The 24,110-nt window shown below is 40.6% G+C and overlaps 1 protein-coding gene across 1 annotated transcript; it reads left to right on the top strand.

Moving 5' to 3' along the window:
* The first annotated feature begins 11,336 nt into the window (after positions 1-11,336).
* LOC133135779 (protein mono-ADP-ribosyltransferase PARP11-like) lies at positions 11,337-17,697 on the top strand. The gene is made up of 7 exons (XM_061253054.1): positions 11,337-11,647; positions 11,906-12,026; positions 12,558-12,630; positions 13,086-13,146; positions 14,524-14,654; positions 15,879-16,027; positions 16,474-17,697. The coding sequence occupies exons 1-7, from the start codon at positions 11,552-11,554 to the stop codon at positions 16,752-16,754; spliced, it is 912 nt and encodes a 303-aa protein (XP_061109038.1). The 5' UTR covers positions 11,337-11,551; the 3' UTR covers positions 16,755-17,697.
* Positions 17,698-24,110: the final 6,413 nt, after the last annotated feature.

Raw genomic sequence — 24,110 nt, 5'->3', positions numbered from 1 at the left:
CACTGCCAACACAACTCATTAGGGAGAAAAAATGGAAGACTGGCCAAGTCCTTAACCCAGCACCAGACCTTAACCCAGTTGAGCATGCATTTCACCTCCTGAAGAGGAGACTGAAAAAAGCCTGGAAGCCCCAAACCAAACAACAACTGAAAGAAGCCTGGAAAATCTGAAAAGAATTATATTGTTTGATAGAGTTATTGTAAGCTGGGGAAATGCTACCAAATATCAAGAGTTATTTATTTTCATTTGCTTAAATACTCTCTGTTCCAATACGTTTGCTCACAAAAATTGGGTGGTCTGATACCAAAGGTGCTACGTACTAAGTAGTTTAACACATCTAGGTGTAAATACCCAGAAATAAAAGCTGAAATTCGGAACTTTTGTTTCATCTCAACCCCAAATGTATTGTGTATTGCAAAAACAAAGGAATTGGCCTTACTGTTCCAATACCTTAGGAGGGGACTGTATGAAAGAGCAGCTGTCTGAGGACTGAGCCTCACCTGTCTTCCACAATCCTCCATACTGACAGTGTGGCAGCAATAACCAAAGGGCCAGGACTTTGAGCTTTGCAAGCTTGTTGGGCTTCTCATATGAAACATATGATAATGCTGGGTTTTTTCTCTCAAGACAAAAACAACCCATATTTCCACAAACCCCACCCCACCCCATCCAACCCAGAGCTAAAACCAGTTATGTGTTAATTGCCATTTCACCTACCTCTGAGAGGGTTTCAATCAAATTAATAAATTAATAAACAGAGCCTTGACAGACCCAGTGGGTATTCAACTATGCTAACATAACCCAGGCTGATTTCTGATTAGAGAACCAAGCAAGCAGAGAAGTGCAGTTTAACAGACATTCTATCCATTCACATTTTATTGTCATTATGTGTTTCCATCACTTCAATTTATGTTGTTCATGCATTTCTTTATGTTTTGTCAAAGAAAATGCCCAAAAAAGAAGAGTTCTTTTTTGATTCAGTATAGTGAGTTGATTCAGCAGCACACCCCTCCCACAGAGAGACCTAAGGACTCAGGGACTTGAAACTTACTTCCAAAACTCACACTCTGGATAAGCTGTCTGCAGCATGGGCTGGAAATAACTGGAAAAACAATTTTGAGATGTAAGATTTATGTAAGATTTCAGCAACCCAGACAAGCCCCATCCCTTTTATTGTCATACTGTGTTTGTTATGTTCCTGTTTTCTGTCTGTTAGGTTAGCATTGTTTATTATCGTTATTCTTGTAATTAATTATTTTTCATATTCATGTCTGGTTCTGTTTATATTCATTAGTCTTTGCACTCGTCTTCCCCTGTGATGTCTGAGTCTGAATGTTTACGAGCCCAGTCACTCCCCTGTGTGCCCCGCTATCCAGGTGTTTACGGTAGTTCCGGGGTTCAACCTTCCTTCCAATATGGCATTCTTTACTTCCTGCTTTCCCTCCATTTCATGTTTGTACATAGCTCTAATATACTAATCCCAACTAACATATAATTTGTACAGTACTAATTATACTAACACACTAATATCTTCATCAAACTAACAAACTAACATTCACTAGTTTTGGGTATTTGTAATTTAAATCACTTAACTAACTTACTAACGCATCTCCAGTTTCAATTCTGTTCTGTAACTCCGCCTCCCTATTCTATCACTGATTACTTGCTTAGTTTCAGCACCTGTCTCTCCGTATCTCTGCATCTCCTGATTTTGTGCAATTGTCTACTCCCTAGTCCGGAGTCGTTTGTATTACATGTGTGTCTTTGTGAATCCAGTCTGTGTTTTCGTTTCCCCCTCGTTATTGTGCTATTACCCTTTCATGTGTCTCACCTGATGTTCAGTTGTTATTTTGTCTCATTCCCCTGTGTATTTATACCAGTCCTTTTCAGTTGCACCTTGCTAGTTTGTCTTGTCCTGTTTCTTAGTCCCGAGCCCTTGAATTCCTTCCCCCGGTTCTAGCCTCCTTGTTTCCTGAGCACTTGCCCTTCTGTCCGATTGGTTTTTGTTTTCTGTTTTGCCTGTTTTTTGGACTCTGCTTTTGGATCAACCTTTGTACTTTCGCCTATGTGGACTGACCCCCTGGTTCTTGGCTTGCTTTGGATTACGCTCCGTCTGTCCCTTCATCTGCCAATTAAACCTGACATTTTTCTGCACCCCTGTCTGCTTTTGGTTCCTCTGTCCCCTGGGCCGTAACAGTGTTATATGAAGGGCCACCAGTCTATCTGCCCTCGTTTTGTCACATGGTACTTCAGTCCTCCGCCAGCTAGAGGTCGTTATAGCCTCTTTCTTAAGCCAGTTTTCAAACAATTTGCACCAGCTCAGCAATCTATGATGATAAAGGAATTGACACAAATTAAACATAGACAATGATTACCTTGATGTGCAATTGAAACTTGCATAAATAAGTTGTGCTAAATAAACTCAATCCGTGATTATGCAGTGTACCAGGCAGATACTGCTTCACTAGTTTGCTCAAAAAAGCTTTTCCTGGAATTTAACCTTCCATCCATGTTCACTTCCCTGCCCTATCTCTCCCCATGTTCGATCACTGTTAACCTCCTGAGGAACATTCTCACTGCGACATGTTTTTTGTCATCCAAGACACTTGTAGTTTATAAAAATCTATTATATTGCAGATGTATAAAATCCAGGTTCAGAAAGTAAAAGTCCTCCCCAGTATTTTCTTCAATCACCAAGATTTGCTAATTAGCACAGTCTTTTCAGCCAGGAAGTAGAGCTAATTTATGAGTTCCTGGGTGGAAGAAACACATGGCAGGACCTGAGCCTTGGACTTCCCACCCCTGTTATATGAACGGTGTTCAGCTGAGGAGTGCTTGGGAAGCCATGCCGCAATGTGAGAATCACTACATTATGAGGTCAGGACAACTGGAGCTATGCTGGATGAAATACATCAAAGTCAAGAGATTGTGTTGAAAAATAACATGTAAACAGATTCCTTCAGGGTTAGGCCAACAATGTTTTGATTGCCAAATCCATGCCTCTATTCTAGAATTATGGAATAAAGTCAGGGAATAAATGCAGGGAATCAGTAAGCAAACTAGCAAAACATCCTGCCCTCAGCATGAACCTGATTAAAAAATACTTTTAAAAATAATTTTCATAAATCATTAAAATATCATAGCATCATTTATTGTGTTGTTGTAAACTGCTTCCAACCTCTGGTCTGAGAAGCACTCTAGAAATAAAGTGTATTTTTATTTTAAATTCACTTTTATTATTATGATTCAATACTCAAACAATTTAGCTAAACATGAAGCAAAATCATTACTGATAGCCTCGTTGCCACACACTACAGACCCGTATATCTCTGCGGCGTTCGACACGGTCAACCACTCCATCCTCTTAGCCTCCCTGGCATCTACAGGGATCTGTGGCACAGCCTTAGAGTGGATCCAATCTTATCTCTCTGGCCGGTCCTCCCAGGTGTCAACCCCTCGCCCCCTTGTTACCCAGGGCTCAGTCCCCCAGGGCTCAGTCCTCGGACCCCTCCTCTTCTCCATCTACACGAGATCCCTTGGCCCCGTTATCTCTGCTCATGGCATCTCCTATCATTGTTATGCCGATGACACCCAACTCTTTCTCTCCTTCCCCCCATCAGACACACAGGTCTCTACCCGTATCTCCGCCTGCCTGAGAGACATCCAGGGCTGGATGGGCAACCACCATCTAAAGCTCAACCCAGATAAGACGGAGGTGATCTTCATCCCTGCTTTAACCTCTCCCATCTCTGATTTCTCCATCTCACTAGGGTATACCACAGTGACCTCATCCCCTAGTGCAAGAAACCTTGGAGTGGTGATGGACAACAGGCTATCCTTCTCCAAGAACATCGCTATGGTGACCCGGGCGTGCAGGTTCTTCCTGTACAACATCCGGAGAATCCAACCCTTTCTCACCACCTACTCCACTCAGCTCCTTGTTCAAGCAATGGTCCTGTCCCGCCTGGACTATTGCAATTCTCTGCTGGCTGGCCTTCCAGCATCTGCCATCAGACCCCTACAACTCATCCAGAATGCTGCAGCCTGTCTGGTATTCAATGTTCCCAGACATTCTCATGTCACCCCCCTGCTCAGCAACCTCCACTGGCTGCCTGTTATGGCTTGCATCAAATTTAAAACTTTGGTGCTCGCATACCAGGCAGTAAAAGGATCAGCCCTGTGTATATTCAATCCCTTATCAAGACCTATACACCAACAAGACCCCTCTGTTCTGCCACTTTGTGCCGTCTGGCGCCTCCCCCTCGCCACACCTGCACTTCACGCTCACGACTGCTGTCTGTCCTGGACCCACGGTGGTGGAATGACCTCCTGGTGAATGTCAGAACGGCAGAGTCTCTGACCTCCTTCAAGCGCAGACTGAAGACCCATCTCTTCAGGCTACATCTTTCCCTCCCCAACTCACAATCACTGTGATTAGCCTTAGACCGTAATGGCACTTATGTATAGATATTGTTACTTGTATAGGTATTGTTGTTTTTATTGGCTGTTGTTGTATTCTAGCTGCCAACAGTGGTATGCTAGTTTGAATGTTGATTGTACTCTTCAAGGGTTCTGAATTTCTGTATGTTTACACTAGGTCTCGGAACTGTACTGTCCTCTCAGGTCTACTTTTGCACTTGTTCTTGTGATTGATTTGCACTTTGTTGTACGTCGCTCTGGATAAGAGCGTCTGCTAAATACCACGTAATGTAATGTAATGTAATGTATAACTACAAGCAATGTACTGTATATTCATCTGTATGGACTGTTAATTCCATCAACACTGACTGTACTTTGCTTTTCAAAGACATGTGCCCTTATGGCTTTGTGGTCCTTATGTGATTAGAATGTTCTCAGCTGAACATTCTAATAATGATGTAACAATCACTACTAGCAACTAGAAGCAATGGAGTTCTAGAATACAGAAAGAAGCTAGAAAAAAACCCACTAGAGTTCCAGAAAAAGACATTTTTTAGTTTCGTGTTTCATCCTTTACCTTTCATCTGCATAGCTGCTATTGTACAGGAATGGCCAATTGTAATCGATGCTCTGGTTCCGACAACATGCTGCAGCCGGCCAGAAATACAATTTGACAGCTAGTGCAGCTCAACGCAAGATATGGATTTATGGGACATTTGTACAAAAGAAGGGACGAGATATTTAAAATATCCTTCTTAAGATATCATTCTTCCTGAAATCACCCCTGACATCGATCATTTCAGCTTCATGTTGCTTTCACAAGCACTCAATAGACCATTACCACAATGCATTGAGCTGGACCTCGAGTAAACCAATCTGCTCTAGGTGCTACAAAAGCTTCAGAAAAGCCCATCACTTTCCAAATATGATGCATAATGGACATTTTTGGTTCTTAATAAAAGCACCAGCAAATTAACTGTAATGTAAATGTCATACACGTCATACCTGAGTTCCACACGTTGTTGCAGTGGGACCAGGGGAGTGGATTCGCAAAGGAGTTGTACAGGTAGAAAAGGGCCCCGGCCAAAACAAGGCTATGACTGACAGTCTGGTATATGACCATGAGTTCAGCAGCAATTCCAATGCCTAATAAACAATAAAACAAACAATGAAGTAGTTAATGTACTTCAGCAGTCTAATATGGTCTTTCATTTTCAGTTTATAATGTTCAAATATGTTTCCATACACACATTTTGGGAAGTAAGAAAATATTATTTTAACAATATCCTCTGTGATTTTTCAAGATTTGTTGTGTTTTTTTGTGACAAAATATAATAATGTGATGCTACCGGTAAATTTCTGAGCTAATATTTTTCTCTGTCTTTGACAGAAACTGTTTGGCACCATAAATACATTCTAAGAGTGTGTTGTGATTATTCTTGCCATAACTTTTTTAACAATGAAATGGGGGCAGAAATTTTCCAGACAAGGTTTTATGTTCGCCAAGAATGTCAACTGGAGATTCTCATTAGTGTAACCTCAAACACTTTGCCCTGTACCCTTACAGAACTGTTGACTTTCACCACTAAACACAACAATCAACTAGGAAAACATGGTTTAGTATGCCAAAGAATATATGAGGGTTGGCAACATTCCCAAGCCCAAATATTACCCCATTGATGCTAAGGTGACAATTCTTGGTCCAGCCTTATACACTCAGTGAACACTTTATTAGGTATTTATTAGACTTATATTTCAGACTGATTGGTCTTCTGCTGCTGAAGCCTATCCAATTAGAGGTTTGACACGTTGTATGTTCAGAAATGCTCTTCTGCATACCACTGTTATGTAATGTGTGGTTATTTGCTTTACTGTCACCTTCCTGTCAGCTTTGACCAGTCTGGCCCTTCACCACAGTTTCTACAGCTACACTACACTACACTACAGTTTCTACAGCACAGGCCCAGGCAAACTTTACCCTGAAACATGGGGCATATCTTCCTCCAGGCAGTGAAAGGGCCTTCTCTGGTGTACTGGCCGACCGCGGTCTCTGGGAAAAACATGGGCATTCCAAGGAAGATGAGGCACACCATATACGGCAACAGGAACTTCACTGCAGAAAGAAACACAGAAAGATCTCTTTTTTTTCTCGGTTTTGCAAATTTTTACCGGTGCTTCATCCGGAACTATAGCATGTTGGCGGCCCCCCTCACAGCTCTGACCTCACCTTCCTTCAAGTTGACCTGGTCTCCTGCAGCCAGACCCCAATCGGCAATTCATTGCGGAGGATGATGCCTCCGATGTTGGCGTTGGAGCAGTCCTTTCCCAACATTCGCCTATGGACAACAAGGTCCACCCCTGCGCTTTCTATTCTCAACACCTCACCCCTGCTGAACAGAACTATGACATTGGCAATAGGGAATTGCTAGCTGTGAAACAGGCCCTCGAGGAATGGAGACACTCTGTGCCATTCCTGGTCTGGACTGACCATAAGAATCTAGAGTACATCCGTACTGCTAAAAGGCTCAACCCCCGCCAAGCTCGCTGGCCGATGTTCTTCTCCAGGTTCAATTTCGCTGCAGCCCAAACTAATGAGGCCGTGCCCAGTCAATGTCCCACTAACCGTCTGTGTGTCCCTAGGTCTGTCCGCTCACAGGTTTTGCAGTGGGGCCATTCGTCCCTGGATCCAGACGGACTCATGCCTTAATTGGCCGACGGTTCTGGTGGCCTTCCATGAAGAAGGACATCTGTGACTTTGTCCAAGCTTGCACAGTCTGTGCCCAAAACAAGACTTCCACTGGACCACCTGCTGGCCTGCTGCAACCCCTGTCTGTCCCTAAAAGACCCTGGTCCCATATTTCCCTTGATTTTGTCACTGGTCTACCCCCATCAGATGGTAACACCACGATCCTTAACAGTCACAAAGTACAAACCCTGCCTTATGGTCCTCTTGGTTGGCTCAATTGCACCAGGCAAGTTCAGTCGAGCATAGAAAAGTATTTGAATCCAATTGCACATTTGAACAGCATAGCGTAATCTGGACTGTCACCAGTGTAAATGCAGGAGTACGAATGAAAAATAGAAAACAGGAAGGAACATCCAGCCATGCGAAACACCACGACTGACCTCTCAAAATAAACTTTGTCAAAACAGATTATATGCGTATATATATAAAATCTAATTTTACTTTCATTTTAAGTACTGTACTATTAGGTTATGTTGCGGTTTTGATTCCCAGTTAGGGCACCGTCGTATACCTTTGAACAACGCACATAGGCTACTGTGCTGTAACCTGAACTGCTTCTTTAAAATATCCAGATGTAAATAAAATATAATCTGTGAGAACGAATGTAAAACATGTCTGCATTTGGCGAACTGGTAACTGGACTACTCAAACACTTCACCGTGACTCGTTGGCGGAGTTGTCACGGAGGAATAAGATCTCGCTCTACTAACTTCCGCAGTAGTAGAGCAAGTAAGGGAAGCGCCACACATGGCCCATCCCAATATTCGCTCCACCTATGGCCAGACAGAACTCCATCTTGTTCGTCCACTTTCCCCTGTGCTTCGTGGTCTCCGCCCCGGCGCACTCCGCCCCGCTAGCGGGGGTGTGTGAAGTTGCGGGCTCCATAGCCACGGCACTGTCTGTAGAGACAGTGCAGGAGAAGCCCCTCTTACATAATGAGCCCTTAGTTTGGGCACATGCTCCACGTTCAAGATGTACATTCTTGCAGTTGTTCGTTTGTAAGTCCATGAACATTTTCGTTCAGTACATCACGTTAAACAACGTTTTTCACACTTAAACCGACAGGAAATAACAGACGTGCAAAAAAATTGGCGTGATAAAAATAAGCCTATTTAACGACCACTACTTTAAGCGTGAACAAAATACTCTTATCAATATACACACAAGCGTATTCAATAGCCTACTTTATTCTACCAAAATACTGTATATTACTGATTTGATGTGTGGAAAACTGTACAGGAAAAACTGTATTCATGCACTATTTAACAGTATTTGACATTCGTTGTCTTCAACCAGTTTTCAAGTATTTATCCATTTTTGTTTTACGAAAAAACGCATCACAGCGATAATTCTGGTGTCAATGTTCTTCAACGGTCTAAACAAACAAAAACATTCTGCACCGATTTTAAATTGCATCCTAATTACACCAGGCGGAATATTCTACGAGGAAAGTATTGCTACGCAAATTAATAAAACCAATTGCCCAGACAGCACTTACTTAAGCGTTGAAGGCACCGTGTACGTTGCGCTAAATTCACAGAAGACAATTGTCACGGTCTTGCAACACGTGGTAGCCTACAAAAAAAATCGCATGCCATAAATTTACAATGATGTGTCTGCACGAATAATAACGTTTTTTAAGTAGGCTAGTATGGATGCGAGATGGCACGTTTTATCCAAAGCGCAAGGTAAATTTGTATTTGTCTTCCGAACAGGGAATTCACTCTTGTTTACTATTTCTTTTAGCAAGAAAGGAACGGTGGCTCCTCATAGGTTGGAGGTGGTAACTTGTTTGAAAGCATGTAATTGGTCCCCATTTCGTAAGTCTTCACACCATCACCCACCATGTATGTCATCATGTCTGTAAAATGTTCAATGTTCTATAAATCATTCAGGTGACGTTTTGGTGCTCTTGACCACCATGCTAATTGTGCTACTACACAAAGACATCCGTGCTTTCTTAATTTGCTAATTTTTCATTTATGATAGCTCCGTGGGCCACATCAGTTTGATTCCTAAAGTGGCAATATTGGTTGTTTTAATGACGTCTGCGTTAGTCGGCGTTAAGTGGTAATTACAGCGTAATCACTGTAAATCCCATGTTCCCCATTCACATCTTCACCAACAGTGTCGCTTGTGTTGTGACGCAATTCAATAAAATAGCCACAGAAAAACAGAAGTGTTCTGATACGAAGTAATAATACCGAAGTCTCCCGTATCAGCAACTTATAATCACTTGATAGTGGCGAACGAAAACAAGTCAAATTAGCGGTAGCCTACAGGACTGCCAACTTGTAACTGTTATAAAGGGTGATATTCGGCTATATCTGGTACTCACGGTCAAAGTCACATAGATCACACTTCGCCAAAAACAGGCTTTGACACAATAGTTCCATTGTGCCAGGATGTATCCAAACATGTATTAGAACATTTGTGAATAAATATTCGAATGAAAGAAGATCATAAGGGAGGGTTGCTTAGGCAGCTGGGAGATTTTGTGGTGGCGGTTCTCCATCAGAGGTTTTATATTTGAACTGCTTTCCCTGGAAACCATCCCACATTATTACCTCCACTGCCCTCTTTACAATAGAAAAAGTGCCACAGAGACATCTCCTCTTCAGGAATTTCTGAAGATCAATAGATCCATCTTGTTATGTCATGCTGAAACATCACAGTGTCACAATCCTACTATCATGCAAATGGTTTTTGTGATATCAGATTTTGTTTTCCCTTTTAAATGTTTTGTGACATTTTTCCATTTTCCTGCTACAATTGACAAAATTACAGTTTACTGTTCACATGACAGTGTTTGAATAGGCCGTATCGCTCATTCACAAATTGTAAAACCACTACAGTGAAAGCATTACAGTGGCAGTTTATATCACACAAAGCAGTGATGGTATTGGGTTTTTTTTTAATTCTAGCATGAATCAACATATAGCCTAGTGGCTAAGGTGCTTGACTGGGACCCCGGGAATGTTGATGGTTCAAGCCGCAGTATAGCACAATATGATCTGTGCAGCTGTTGGGCCCTTAACCCCACATTGATCCATCCAGGGGGGTTGTCCCCTGCTTAGTCTAATCAATTGTAAATCGCTTTGGATAAAAGCATCAGCTAAAAAAAGTGTAATGTAATGGATCAATAAGTGAACTGACATTAATCCTAATCTTCAGGTCTACCCTGACTACCTATGGGTTTGATTAGGTTTATATGGTTCTAGCAGTGTTTTAATTGTTTAATTGTTTTTAAGACCGCGAAGGCTCGAGCACGACTTGAGACGTAAGAACACGCGACAGCCAAGAAAGGCAGGGAAACGCAGCAGGAATGTTTCCAATAAACGAGTACACCACTAGATGTCAGGCTAAAACCACATTAACAATGCAGTCCAACCCTCGTCCTCAAATCACTGTCCTCTAGGGCCGTGAACTGCTGGGTCTCAACCCTCCCTTTTCTTAATTTTCCTCCTTGTATTTCTCCCTATTATTATTATTATTATTATTATTATTATTATTATTATTATTATTATTAGTTCATCTAATTTCCTCGGGGGAAAGAAAAAACCATGACAAATGATGGGCTGACTGGTCATCCAAACAGTTGAACATGGAAGTAGCATAAAAAATTAAGCATCTTCAGTTGCTCTATTATTACTAATTAAGAAAACTAAGCATTTAACAAAAATGTCACACATTTTGCCTTGATAATTAAACTTAACACCTTGCACACTATAACTGTTGGGTCCATCTAAAACCTGAGCTCGGAGAAAGATTCTGGGGAAGACGCATAATCAAACAAAAACAATGGAGCAATTTTGTTCATGTGCAGAGTTAAGCATGTTATTGTATTGTAGGAGATGCTGATGGATGCTTTTATTTATTAATAGTACTGGAAACAGTTAAAATTGACCATCCAACCTTGATTGCTACTTATAAAAATAGGTTTCCTAATAAACAAAAATAGTAGACAAATTCGGCAAAACTATTTACAAGTAACAATAGGTAACATACGGGTGGCAGATAACAGAAGTGACGTGCATGACGTCTACGAAAGCAAACGTCATTGTTTCGGAGAAAGTGAAACTTTAGAGAGAGGCGGGACATTCGGTGAAACGAGTACTGTATTATTTCTCTGCAAATATGCTAACAGTGAAGGATACCGACGCACGTAGAGTTTTAAATAAGGCGAGGCAGGCGCTTAAACAGCATAGCTGGTTGACAAGCTACGTTATAGGCTACTTGTGAATTAGAACACGCAACATAAATAATTTTGTTTGATCAGAAACATTGTATACATAATTCTATACATAAATAGCATTATGCGATTAGTACTGGCTTACATATTCGATATGTTATAGTCACGGTCTCATTCAAAGTCAACTACAGGCCATGGGAACCTTCGAGGAAGATCAGAATATGGAAATCATCGAGGAGGATATGCGTTGGTTTTACGAGGCTGAAGGCGGAGAGTGGCATATGTTTGGTGTAGGTTTAATTTATGTCTGGTCACACTGTGGTGTATCATTTATAGTAAGTAATCTAATAATTACATCGTCATTCATGGTATAGGAAGAGGGTCAAATTTCAATTGGTAGGTGAAAAGTGATTGTGAGATTGAACGTGAGAGAAAAAAAAAGTATTTTTGCCATGTAATGAACGTGGCATGAGCTGTATGCTATGTCAGTAAAACATTGAGAATGTGTTTATTTTAACTGAGCCAATTAATTTGAATTATTTTTACAGGTAAACCCAACTGATCAATGTCCTTTGACCAATTGGTTAATTGAAGTAGAGTACCACATTAATCCGAATGGATGTATGGACTACCGCATAGCCGATTGTATTTACCGATTGGATTTCTCAGGTACTGAAAAAATCTCCGTCTGGTCAAGTAATTAATTAGAGCTAATCAGGGAAAGATTATTGTAGATGGCCGGATTCACTTAATTATTCAACAAAATAATAAAATCTTAAATATGATTAAGAGTTAGTTTTAACTTGAAGGTTGATCCCAGCAGTTTATTGTTTGACTAACCTATGAATCTAAACATTTATATTAAGATTATTATCCTTTACGATAATTATAATTTCAATTCAAGTTAAATATATAAAAGACAACTAATATATTTTTTTCATTTTTGTTTAGATTATCTATTGCAAAGTTAACCTAACAACCTAAATGTGACAAAACCCTTTTTTTTCATTTCGGTTATGAATAATGATGGGATGATTACATTTCTGATTTAATATATTCATACCGACTTCCTTGAATATAAATTGATTTCAGATTTCAGCCTGCTTAATAGTAAATATAATTTCACTGTATCCTGTGTGACTGGATTTTATCTTGTCTTATGTTTGTGTGTTTTCTTTATGTTGCTCTGACCACACCCAGTAATGAAACAGATCAACTTATCAACTGGAGTGCAGCGACCAATTAGGCGTCGCTGTTCTACTATTGGCCACAGGTGAGCCAGAGATTCCTAAACATCCATGGTAATTGGTCCATTTCAGTGCTCAGCGTCAGTCTACCCTGGGATCAAACCTGGAAGCGTTACCTGGAGCAATCTTTCACAGCCTGGGGTTTCGATTCAGTCACTGTACAGCAGTTTCAGGTTTCAGTTTCATTTCTCAAAAACAAATAACAATGCTTTACTCACATGCAAACTAAACAGGTCACAGGACAAGAAGGATAGGACAAATATTTAAACAACTATACACAAAATAGCAGCAGAATGAGAGGGGGGAATCAATTACAAATTCACAAATAAAATGAAATAAAATAATAATAATAAAATAAGACAAGAAACCATAAGAATGAACATAACATACAGTATGAATATAAGAGTACATCAGACAACTTGACTAATCACTGTTATAATTCCATTGGAGGGCATTTCTAATCGTGTTATGTCTTTTGCAGGTCTACTGATGGTAAACCTATACCTACTCCTTCCCTTTGGGAAACAGACCTCCCATGCCAGGTATAGTGAAAGGGGGATCCGTATCTATGTCCATCTCTCTCAGTATTCTTTCTACTTTGTTCACATTGTTCTCATGATTTTTGGGAATCTCTCTGTAGCACGGTTGAGCAAAGAGGACTTTACTAGTTTCTGGATTTTATAGCAACTTTTTACAATGACTTAATGTTCTTTGTTTAAGGTAGTTGACCCTTGTCTTTAGACTTAGACATTGTTTATGTATTATTACCTAATATAATCTTAATCTTAATTTCCTTGTGAGTTGTGCATTTTGATACACGTTCATCCAACAGGTTGCTCTGCAAATCAACAAAGTCGGCAATTTATTTAATAACTTGATATATTTTGATAATAACAAATTCAATTTAATAAATTCATTTTACATGTTGGATAAGTGAAGGGTTTTAACAGTTTAACTCAAAGTATTTGTTCCTGCATGACATTAAAATAAAGCACACTGTCATATAGTAAAGCCTGCGTGCAAACTGATGTGAAACAATGTTGCCAATGCTATTAGTTAGCTGGTTAGGGCAAACGATCCCTGAAAGTTATGTTCACTGCACAAGCGTTACTTAGGAAAATGTAAAATATACCAAAAGACATGTGAAACAATTGAAATATACCATTTACTGATTTAAGCAGATTAACTACCAATGTAGCTAGACCGGAGCACAGTTAATAAGTGGTATAATTTCTGCCGTTGGGTCAGTGCAGTATGCGGAGAGTTCATGTGGTTATACACTTGTCACATAAACACCACCAGTTCATAATCCATGTTTTTTGTTTAAGTTTGGCGTCGTGCACCTGGAATGCTTGGAGGTCGGAAGTTGGAAATTTAAACTGGGAAATTCCGATCTCCAATGGTAAATGGATCACAGTATAACTTCCGGAATTGAGGCTGCTTGAATTGTGGGGAAACCATAGGGAGAAACGTTACAAGGCTGGAGTCTCAGACAGCCCGCCCACAGTTACACTCTCATTGGCTGTGCGCAATGTCAACCACAGGAGTGTAGATGAAATCGGTGTTTATGTTTTTGTCAGTCAGTCGGGAAGTAACGGCTCTGCACACAGCGAGAACGCTCGAAAAGATTCTCGGCTAGTCAAAAAAAGATTCCCGGCTGAAGCCCCGGAAACCCGATGCTGGTGACGCCACTGGTTGATGCACTTGTTTATTGTCAATATTCAGAGTGCCGAACGTTAAACGAGGGTGTTAATTGTTAAAACTGCTGGATTCGGAAATGAACCATTTAAACTTCACTTCCCCGACAGGTCACTTAATTTCTGCCAAATAATTGTATCAAAGAGTGAGAAAATGCAGTACTTTAATGTGTGACACAACGGTGTTTTATTAATGTAGTTTTGGCACTGGTTTACTTCCAGATAATCTCACTTGACAGTGGTACCCAAGAATGTCAAGGTGTAGTGAAGATGTTTGCAAAGACAATTCCAGACGCTTCCATCAGGTCAATAAGGAGAATACAGAACATCCCTCTGTGGGAGTCCTTTTGCCGGTAGGTAATGAAGTGCTTGTCATAATGGCTCATATCAATGAGGAATATTATTCATTTGTAATGTAATGTAATTTGTTTCCTTTCCTATTTATCTTACCACAATGCAGTAACTTTAAATATAATCTGTGCTCATTTTCATTTCTCAAACAGTACCATTAATTTAGAACAATAGGACGTCTAGCTGAGGTTACAGTACATTGGAGTCTGCACATTTCAATTGGGTCATGTTCATTGCAGTGTAGACACCCACGGTTCTGCTCTGAAATGTCTGGTGTCTCCACGGCTGCTTCCCTTCACACCGCTGACTACAGCTAAGCTTGCACAGAGCTGAGTCAGAGGAAGACCTTTCCTATGTGCCTTTGACTGCCATCTATGGGGGGTTGATCGTCCAGCAGGGGTCACTAGATAGTGATCCATCCATCCATCCATCCATCCATCCATTATCTTAACCCGCTTATCCTGAACAGGGTCGCAGGGGGGCTGGAGCCTATCCCAGTATACATTGGGCGAAAGGCAGGAATACACCCTGAACAGGTCGCCAGTCCATCGCAGGGCACACACACCATTCACTCACACACTCATACCTATGGGCAATTTAGACTCTCCAATCAGTCTAACCTGCATGTTTTTGGACTGTGGGAGGAAACCCACGCAGACACGGGGAGAACATGCAAACTCCGCACAGAGAGGCACCGGCTGACAGGGATTCAAACCCAGGACCTCCTTGCTGTGAGGCGGCAGTGCTACCCACTGCACCATCCGTGCTGCCCCTAGATAGTGATGAATGTGGAACCCAATCCAACTGAGCCCTCCCATTCCCTGCTTTCCCATTCCCAATTGCGTGTCACCCTCCCCTGCTGAAATTTCCAAAAGACAAGCTGGGATTCTAGGCTGGTTTAAGAGCATTTAAATGGTATTTCCTGCTGGTCTGAGCAGGTAGACTAAGCTGATGATCAGCTAGTGAACTAAACCATTTTAGCTTGGTTTAAGCTGGAATTTTTGGCTGAAATGGTGCTACAGGCCTGGCCTGGTCCAGATCCGAGACCGTGAGGCTCATCCATGCAGCATAGCACGGTGCCTTTTCGAAATGAGCCACCCAGCAGCCTTCCTGAGTCAAAACCTGTGTTTGTTTTTACTTATTTTACCTGTGTGTATTAAAATAGTATTCACCATAATTGTAACCATAATGCTAAGTAAATTCCCTTGTTGCCCTGTCTTCCATAGGAAGAAAGCAGAGCTGACACAGATCAAAAAGATGCCTATGGAAGAGAGATGGTTGTTCCATGGTACGCCCCACAGAAACATTCAGGCCATATGTACTTCTAATTTTGACTTGAAGTTTGCGGGAAGCAACGGTTCTGTCTATGGAAAAGGTAGGTTTCAGTCATGGCATAACCTCCAAATAACACCTCTATTTTCTGAACACTAATTGCCAGGGCTTCTTGCTTTTTTCCATTCACACAGTTTAGGCCAGATTATACTGTAAACTGTATTGTGACCAATGTTGCCGATTTACAAAGCTTGGCCTTTTCTGTGCACACTAATTGTAAGTCACTTTGGGTAAGAGCTTCTGCTACAGTAAATCTAGCATGACATAGTGGTGATAGATAATCCTTTGTTGCTAGAATTAACATGTGGAAGGGAAGGCTTTTTGTAATCAAATTATGCAAATATGCAAAGATACAATGAGCCTTTTAAAAAACAAATGGACTGTATGGAAGCATAACCCTGCTGAGCTGGTTTTAGCTGGATTTTAAGTGTTGTTGTATATCAGCGGTTCATTCTGAAAAATTGAAAATGATAATTTTTTGATTCTCAGGGATTTATTTTGCAAGAAATGCAAGCTACGCGCTGAAATTCTGTGGTGGCCAAGGGAAATGTAATGGCATAACACCATCAAAGACCATCATCCTGGCTCGGGTCCTGGTAGGAGAGTTTACACTGGGTGATCGAAACCTGGGTGAAGCCCCTTCCAAAGATCGGACCAACACAAGCTTCTATGACAGCTGTGTAGATAGATTCAGTAACCCTAACATTTTTGTGGTCTTCGACAGAAACCAGGTATACCCCGAGTATTTGATTGATTTTGATTTACTTTAGCATGGCCATTTTAGCATTACTTATTAAAGTTACAGTCCCCTCCAAAAGTATTGGAACAGCAAGGTCAATTCCTTGCTATACACTAAAGACAATTGAATTTGAGGTTAAAATATGGACATGAGATGGCAGATCCGGATTTCATCTTTTATTTCCTGGTATTTTTTATCTAGATTTGTTAAACAACTTCGAACATATCACCTTTTGTATCACCCAATACTTAAGTGAGCAAAAGTATTGGAACATGTGACTGAGAGGTGTTTCTTGTGTCCTGTTAGATTAATTGCTTAAACAATAAACAGTTCTGATTTTAGCCTTGGGTTTTGCCTGTGAAGACTGCATTTAGATAAACCAACATGAGCTGTCTTTGGGGAAAAAGCAAGGCAATTCTAAGCTTAAAAAAGAAGGGAAAATGTTCAGAGCCATTGCACAAGCATTGGGGATAGCTTTTACAACAACTTGGAAACTGCTGGCATACTGAGCATACTGAGCAACAGACAGGTCAACCAAGGAAAACAACAGCAGTTGATGACAGAAACCGTTGTGAGAGCTGTGAAGAAAACCCCCCAAAAATCAGTCAGTGACATCACAAACAATCTCCACAGGGCAGGGGGGAAGGTATCTCAATTTACTGTTATACCACAAGATGCAAAGCACTCATCAGTGGTAAGAATCACAATTTGCAAAGAAGTGCAGAGATAAGCCACAGAAGATTTTATGGACTGATAAGACCAAGGTTAACCTCTATCAAAGTGATGGAAAGGCCAAAGTGTGGTGAAAGAAGGGATCAACTCATGATCCCAAACATAGAACCCAAAACATAGAAACTCATCTGCGAAGCACGGTGGAGGAAGTGTCATTGCCTGGGCTTACATGGCTGCTTCTGGAGTGGGCTCACTAATCATTATTGATAATGTAACTCATGATGGTAGCAGCAGGATGAATTCAGAAGTCTACAAAGTCTACAGAAGTCTACAATTCAGAAGTCTCTTAAGGGCGGCGTAGTGGTTGAGGTACATGACTGGGACCCGCAAGGTCGGTGGTTTGATCCCCGGTGTAGCCACAATAAGATCTGCACAGCCATTGGGCCCTTGAGCAAGGCTCTTAACCCTGCATTGCTCCAGGGGAGGATTGTCTCCTGCTTAGTCTAATCAACTGTACGTCGCTGTGCATAAGTGTCTGCCAAATTCCATCAATGTAATGTTAATGTACAAAAACATTATGTCTGCCAACTTATGGAGAAATGCATCCAAACTAACTGGGAGGAACTTCATCATGCAGCAAGACAATCAGCGAAAACACACTGCCAACACAACAAAGGACTTCATTAGGGAGAAAAAGTTAAAGGTTTTAGACTGGCCAAGTCAATCACCAGACCTTAACTCAGATGAACATGAATTTCACCTCCTGAAGAGGATTTTGAAGGGCAAAACCCCCAATGAAAATGAAAAGAGGCTGCAGTAAAATCCTGGAAAAGCATCAGAAAAGAAGAATGCAACAATTTGGTAAGTCAATGCTTGACACAGTTATTGCAAGCAAGAGATATGCTATCAAATATTAAGTGTTATTTACTTTAATTGCTTAAATACACTCTATTCCTATCCTCACCTAACAATTGGGTGGTCTGATACCAAAGGTGCTATGTTCTAAGTAGTTTAACACATCTAAGTGCAAATACCAGGAAATAAGATGAAATTCTCTAGTCTTGTGTTCATCTTTTTATCTCAACCCATATGTATTAAGTGTTTTGCAAAAACAAAGGAATTGTCCTTGCTGTCCCAATACTTTTTGAGGGGACATTTACATTTTTTAAAACATTAAAACATTTAATTTTGAGTGCCTTTAGGATATAATAATCTCTCATAATTCTGCAGAGCTTGTTCATGTATGTCCTGTGTATTCTCAATCACTGATTATACTGCTTGGTACTCTGAGGAATTGATAATCGCCCAACGTCATTCTATGAACTCTGAAACAGAGAATCACACAGATCTTTATTGCAGATTGTCGCACACTTAATTATTGGTTTTGGCCCTATTAGGTTAGTGCCTAGTACCATCTGAGGAACATGACAATCAGTCTTTAATTTAACTATGGTAAGGATTCAAATTTAAATGGTGGAGTATGTCCATAGGAAAATTAACCAAGCTGCTCGCCAGATAGATTCAGGAGCACGTTATCTCAATTCCCTGTTTTCTGTTCCATGCGAGTACTGAAAGATAGCATAGTAGCAATATTGAAAACTAAGTTCTGTACAAAAAGTGTCCAGTTGTTTACATTTTTCTGTGGTAACTAATAGTTAGTATTTTCAAATAGTCTAACTAATATACCTATGGGTGGCTGCTGCTGTACGGATTTGCAGTTTTTTTGCAGTGTTTGGAATACTGATTTGAAGTTTGCAACAGGCTGAACTTGTTGTGTGCCCTGCGTACAAGGTCGCTAGTACTATGTACATCTCTCGGTCTATGTCTCTAAAATGCATTACAAATGCATGTGTATATACACTCACTGAGCACTTTATTAGGAACACAGGCTATGGCCTCCCTTTGCTCTCAAAACAGCCTCAATTCATTGGTGGCGTGGATTCCACAAGATGTTGAAAACATTCCTTTGAGACTGTTCCATCTTGATATGATTGCAGTGTACAATTTCAGCATTTTTGTCAGCTGCACATTCATGCTGCGAATCTCCCGTTCTACCACATCCCAAAGGTGTTCTATTGGATTCAGATCCGGCGACTGGGAAGGCCACTGAAGAACATTGAACTCATTGTCATGTTCATGAAACCAGTTTAAGACCACTTTTGCTTTGTGACATGGTGCATTATCATTTTGGATGTAGCCATTAGAAGATAGGTACATTGTGGCCATGAAGGGATGTACATGGTCAGCAACAGTACTCAAATAGGCTGTGGCATTCAAGCGATGATTGAACAGTATTAACAGGCCCAATGTGTGCCAAGAAAACCATTACACCACCGCCACCAGACTGGACTGTTGACACAAGGCAGATTGGGTCCATGCCCCAGAAATTCAGCAGACAAAGCTACATTTCTCCAGGCTTCAACTGTCAAGTTTTGGTGATCCTGTGCCCACTGCAGCCTCAGCTTTCTGTTCTTGGCTGACAGAAGTGGAACCCTACATGTCCTTCTGCTGTTGTAGCCTCAAGGTTCGACGTGTTGTGCATTCTGAGATGCTTTTCTGCTCACCACAACAGTTGTTACCGTAGCGTTTCTGTCAGCTCAAACCAGTCTGGTCATTCTCCATTGACCTCTTTCATCAACAAGTGGTTTCCGTGAGAGTTGTGTGTGAAAATTCCAGGAGATCAGCAGTTACAGAAATACTCAAACCTGGCACCAACAATCATGCCACAGTCGAAATCACTGAGATCACATTTTCCCTCATTCTGATGGTTGATTTGAACATTAACTGAAGCTCCTGAACCGTATCTGCATGATTTTATGCATTGCACTGCTGCCACGCAATTGGCTGATTGGATAATCACATGAATAAGTAGGTGTACAGGTGCTCCTAATAAGGTGCTCAGTGAGGGTACTTACAATGTATTTCATCATGGACTTCATCCAGTTAGATGGACTAGGAACAGAGATCGAGAAAAACTTTGAATCTAAGCAGACCTTGAGACTCCCAGGTAGCAAAGCTTGTTTGACTTAACTGAGTGCATCACTTCTAATTACCAACATTCATTACACTCTAAAAAGGTGTCTACTGTTCTTTTTTCATTTTTCTTTTGAAACATTTTTTATATTTATTGCTTTATTATGTCCAGATGTACTGTCACTGAGAATCCTTCCATACCATTTCCTTTACTATGGTAAAGGTTGGTGTAGCTGAAGAAACTTATCAGGTAATTATGAGCAATATTGTTGACTTCTTCATAGAGGAAATGAGTTGCTGCATAATAAATGTAGGAAACTGTGTATGTGTGTTTTTGTGTGAGTGCATGGGTGGGTGCATGGGTGGGTGCATGGGGGTGTGTGTGTGTGTTTGTGTGTGTGTGTATGCGTGTGCATTGTAATGACTGTTAAATAAAGAAATGTTTTCTCCCGATTCTTCCTCCTGATTTCTTTTCAATGCAGTTTCATATTTCCTTGTCCACAAGAGGACAAGGAACTGTTCCAATTTCCTAATTCCAAAAATACAGTACTTTCCATAAACAGAGTTGTTGCATGGCCTTTGATAGTGGAAGGGAAAAATGTGTCTGCACCCGATCTGTCTTTTCTACACATAGAGACCTACCACACAACACCTTTTTAATACACGCCAAACCTTTTTAACACACGCAAAACCAATGTCATAACCAACGATCATTCACACTATTTGTCATTTGTCACCAATCATTGGTCATATTAATCATTTTTCTAAAAGGTTTTGTGCTATGGGTCTTAGTAAATGATACCCTGAGTGCATCAGTCAGACAAAGGCTACATTCTGTAAGAAGGCTGCTCCTGCTGCTCCAGCTGTACTGAACATTTAAATGATAAATGACATGGGATGTAATTACATATAATGGCCATAGGGGGTATCAGACCTCCACTTTCACACATGGAAAATAAAAATGGTGGACACATGGATTTTCTGTCCATGTCCAACTGCCTCTTTGTAACTCATTTTTGTACCTCATCTGGTTTGAATGGATTGTTTTTTTTTTGGAAATTTTATTATGAGAGCATTTTTTAAATCAGAAATTAAACATTCCAAAAATTAGGCAGTCCAGAAAATGGAAATCTGAAAACAAGTACATTTTGTCAACACTAAGCTATTCATATAATAACCCGTAGCACACCCAATACTTTCTTTGGGGGTATTAATGAAGGTCGGACACTTGTTCTGGACTTTACCAGATCAAACTGTTTTCATACCATCACATTTTCAAGCAGCATGTTTTAGTGTAATGATTCTCGGCTCATCCTGTTAGGGTCATCCAGCTTTGGCCACTGTGTCCGAGGTCATTTGTGTCCTTGGTCACATGCCTAGTCACATGGCTAGTTACATGCACAATAGAGAAAACGCAGGGTACATTATGTGCCATGGCGGGTAAACCAATGATACATGCTTCGGTAGTTGCCAAACGAGGATGCAAAGGCTTTACGTTAGAGCATCCATATCTTCATCTGTGCTGGGGGAAAAAATCGGACCTCGAAACTAATAATAATAAAAAAGAATTCATATTTAGCATAGATTGAACATCATTATATGAGAAGAAAGTTTTTTTCATTGTTGTCAAATATGAAGAGTCCAATGGGAAAATAGCTTTTTGAAGGGCCCTGGATGGGAGGGATTCAGTTGGCTGGGATTATGGTGTGTTTTCTCCAATAGCGCCCTCTGCTGTTCGAGTGCCTGCAAGTCCTCCAGGTTCACTGAGACAATCTAGGCGGGGCTGGGAAAAAGGTGGGCTAAACAAATAGACAACAGGTGAGGAAACATAATAGGGTAATAACATAATAACGGGAGGGATATGAAAACAGGGACTGGATGCACGTAACCAAACATGTAAAACATACGGCTCCGGATTAGGGAGTAGAAATTTGCATAGATTGAAGACGTAGTGATAGTCAGAGACAGGTGCGAACACTTCGCTGAAACTAAGCGAGTAATTAGGGATAGCATAGCGAGGCGGAGTTATAGAACAGTGCAGAAACACTAAGAGACTGCGTTAGTGAATTAGTTACGTGAATATTTCTACACTACCCAATAAAAGTGACTTTTAGTTAGACAGGCAGTCAGTGTATTAATCGGATTAGTGCTGTACAATATCTAGATTAGTAGTAGTTAATAAGAATACTGCTTTACAACATTTAACTACCAAGAGAAGCAGGAAGTAAGAATCCGAGTTTGGAAGGAATGTTGAAAACCGAAACTACCGTAAACACCCGAATAGTGGGACACGCAGACAGGGGAGTGACTAGGCTGGTAAACATTCAGACGCAGACATAACAGGGGAAGACAAATGAGAACTGTAATGGAAAACAATAACCAAGGATGTATGAAAAATGAATAAATAACAAGAATAAACATAAATACACACAGGACAGATACAGAGACATTACATCTAGCATGAATCAACATATAAGCTAGTGGCTAGGGTGATTGGATGGGATACCGGGAATATTGATGGTTCAAACCGCAGAATAGCCACAATATGATCCGTGCAGCTGTTGGGCCCTTAACCCCACATTGATCCAGGGGGGTTGTCCCCTGCTTAGTCTAATCAATTGTAAATCGCTTTGGATAAAAGCATCAGCTAAAAAAGTGTAATGTAATGGATCAATAAGTGAACAGACATTTGATTAGGTTTATATGGTTCTAGCAGTGTTTTAATTGTTTAATTGTTTTAAAGACCACGAAGGCTTGAGCACGACTTGAGACGTAAGAACATGCCACAGCCAAGAAAGGCAGCAGGGAAATGCAGCAGGAATGTTTGCAATAAACGAGTACACCACTAGATGTCAGGCTAAAACCACATTAACAATTCAGTCCAACCCTCGTCCTCAAATCACTGTCCTCTAGGGCCGTGAACTGCTGGGTCTCAACCCTCCCTTTTCTTAATTTTCCTCCTTGTATTTCTCCCTATTATTATTATTATTATTATTATTATTATTATTATTATTATTATTATTATTATTAGTTCATCTAATTTCCTCGGGGGAAAGAAAAAACCATGACAAATGATGGGCTGACTGGTCATCCAAACAGTTGAACATGGAAGTAGCATAAAAAATTAAGCATCTTCAGTTGCTCTATTATTACTAATTAAGAAAACTAAGCATTTAACAAAAATGTCACACATTTTGCCTTGATAATTAAACTTAACACCTTGCACACTATAACTGTTGGGTCCATCTAAAACCTGAGTTCGGAGAAAGATTCTGGGGAAGACGCAAAATCAAACAAAAACAATGGAGCAATTTTGTTCATATGCACAGTTAAGCATGTTATTGTATTGTAGATGCTGATGGATGCTTTTATTTATTAATAGTACTGGAAACAGTTAAAATTGACCATCCAACCTTGATTGCTACTTATAAAAATAGGTTTCCTAATAAACAAAAATAGTAGACAAAACCATTCGGCAAAACTATTTACAAGTAACAATAGGTAACATACGGGTGGCAGGTAACAGGTGAGTTCGCAAAGGTATTGTGCATGACGTCTACGAACGCAAACGTCATAGTTTCGGAGAAAGTGAAACTTTAGAGAGAGGCGGGACATTTGGTGAGTACTGTATTACCTACGTCTTTCTCTGCAAATATGCTCACAGTGAAGGATACCGACGCACATAGAGTTTTAAATAAGGCGAGACAGGCGCTTAATCAGCACAACTGGCTGACAAGCTTCG

The sequence above is a fragment of the Conger conger genome, chromosome 8 (genome assembly GCF_963514075.1).
Source record: "Conger conger chromosome 8, fConCon1.1, whole genome shotgun sequence".
Classification (NCBI taxonomy): domain Eukaryota; kingdom Metazoa; phylum Chordata; class Actinopteri; order Anguilliformes; family Congridae; genus Conger; species Conger conger.
This window is presented reverse-complemented; position numbering and strand designations above follow the sequence as displayed.

What these genes read in the sequence shown, in the direction of transcription:
- LOC133135779 (XM_061253054.1), top strand. Translation starts at nt 11,552, where the DNA reads ATGGGAACCTTCGAGGAAGATCAGAATATGGAAATCATCGAGGAGGAT. An exon ending in AAACAGACCTCCCATGCCAG is followed by an intron (nt 13,147 to 14,523) that starts GTATAGTGAAAG and finishes GTTTACTTCCAG; the next exon opens with ATAATCTCACTTGACAGTGG. An exon ending in CGGTTCTGTCTATGGAAAAG is followed by an intron (nt 16,028 to 16,473) that starts GTAGGTTTCAGT and finishes TTTGATTCTCAG; the next exon opens with GGATTTATTTTGCAAGAAAT.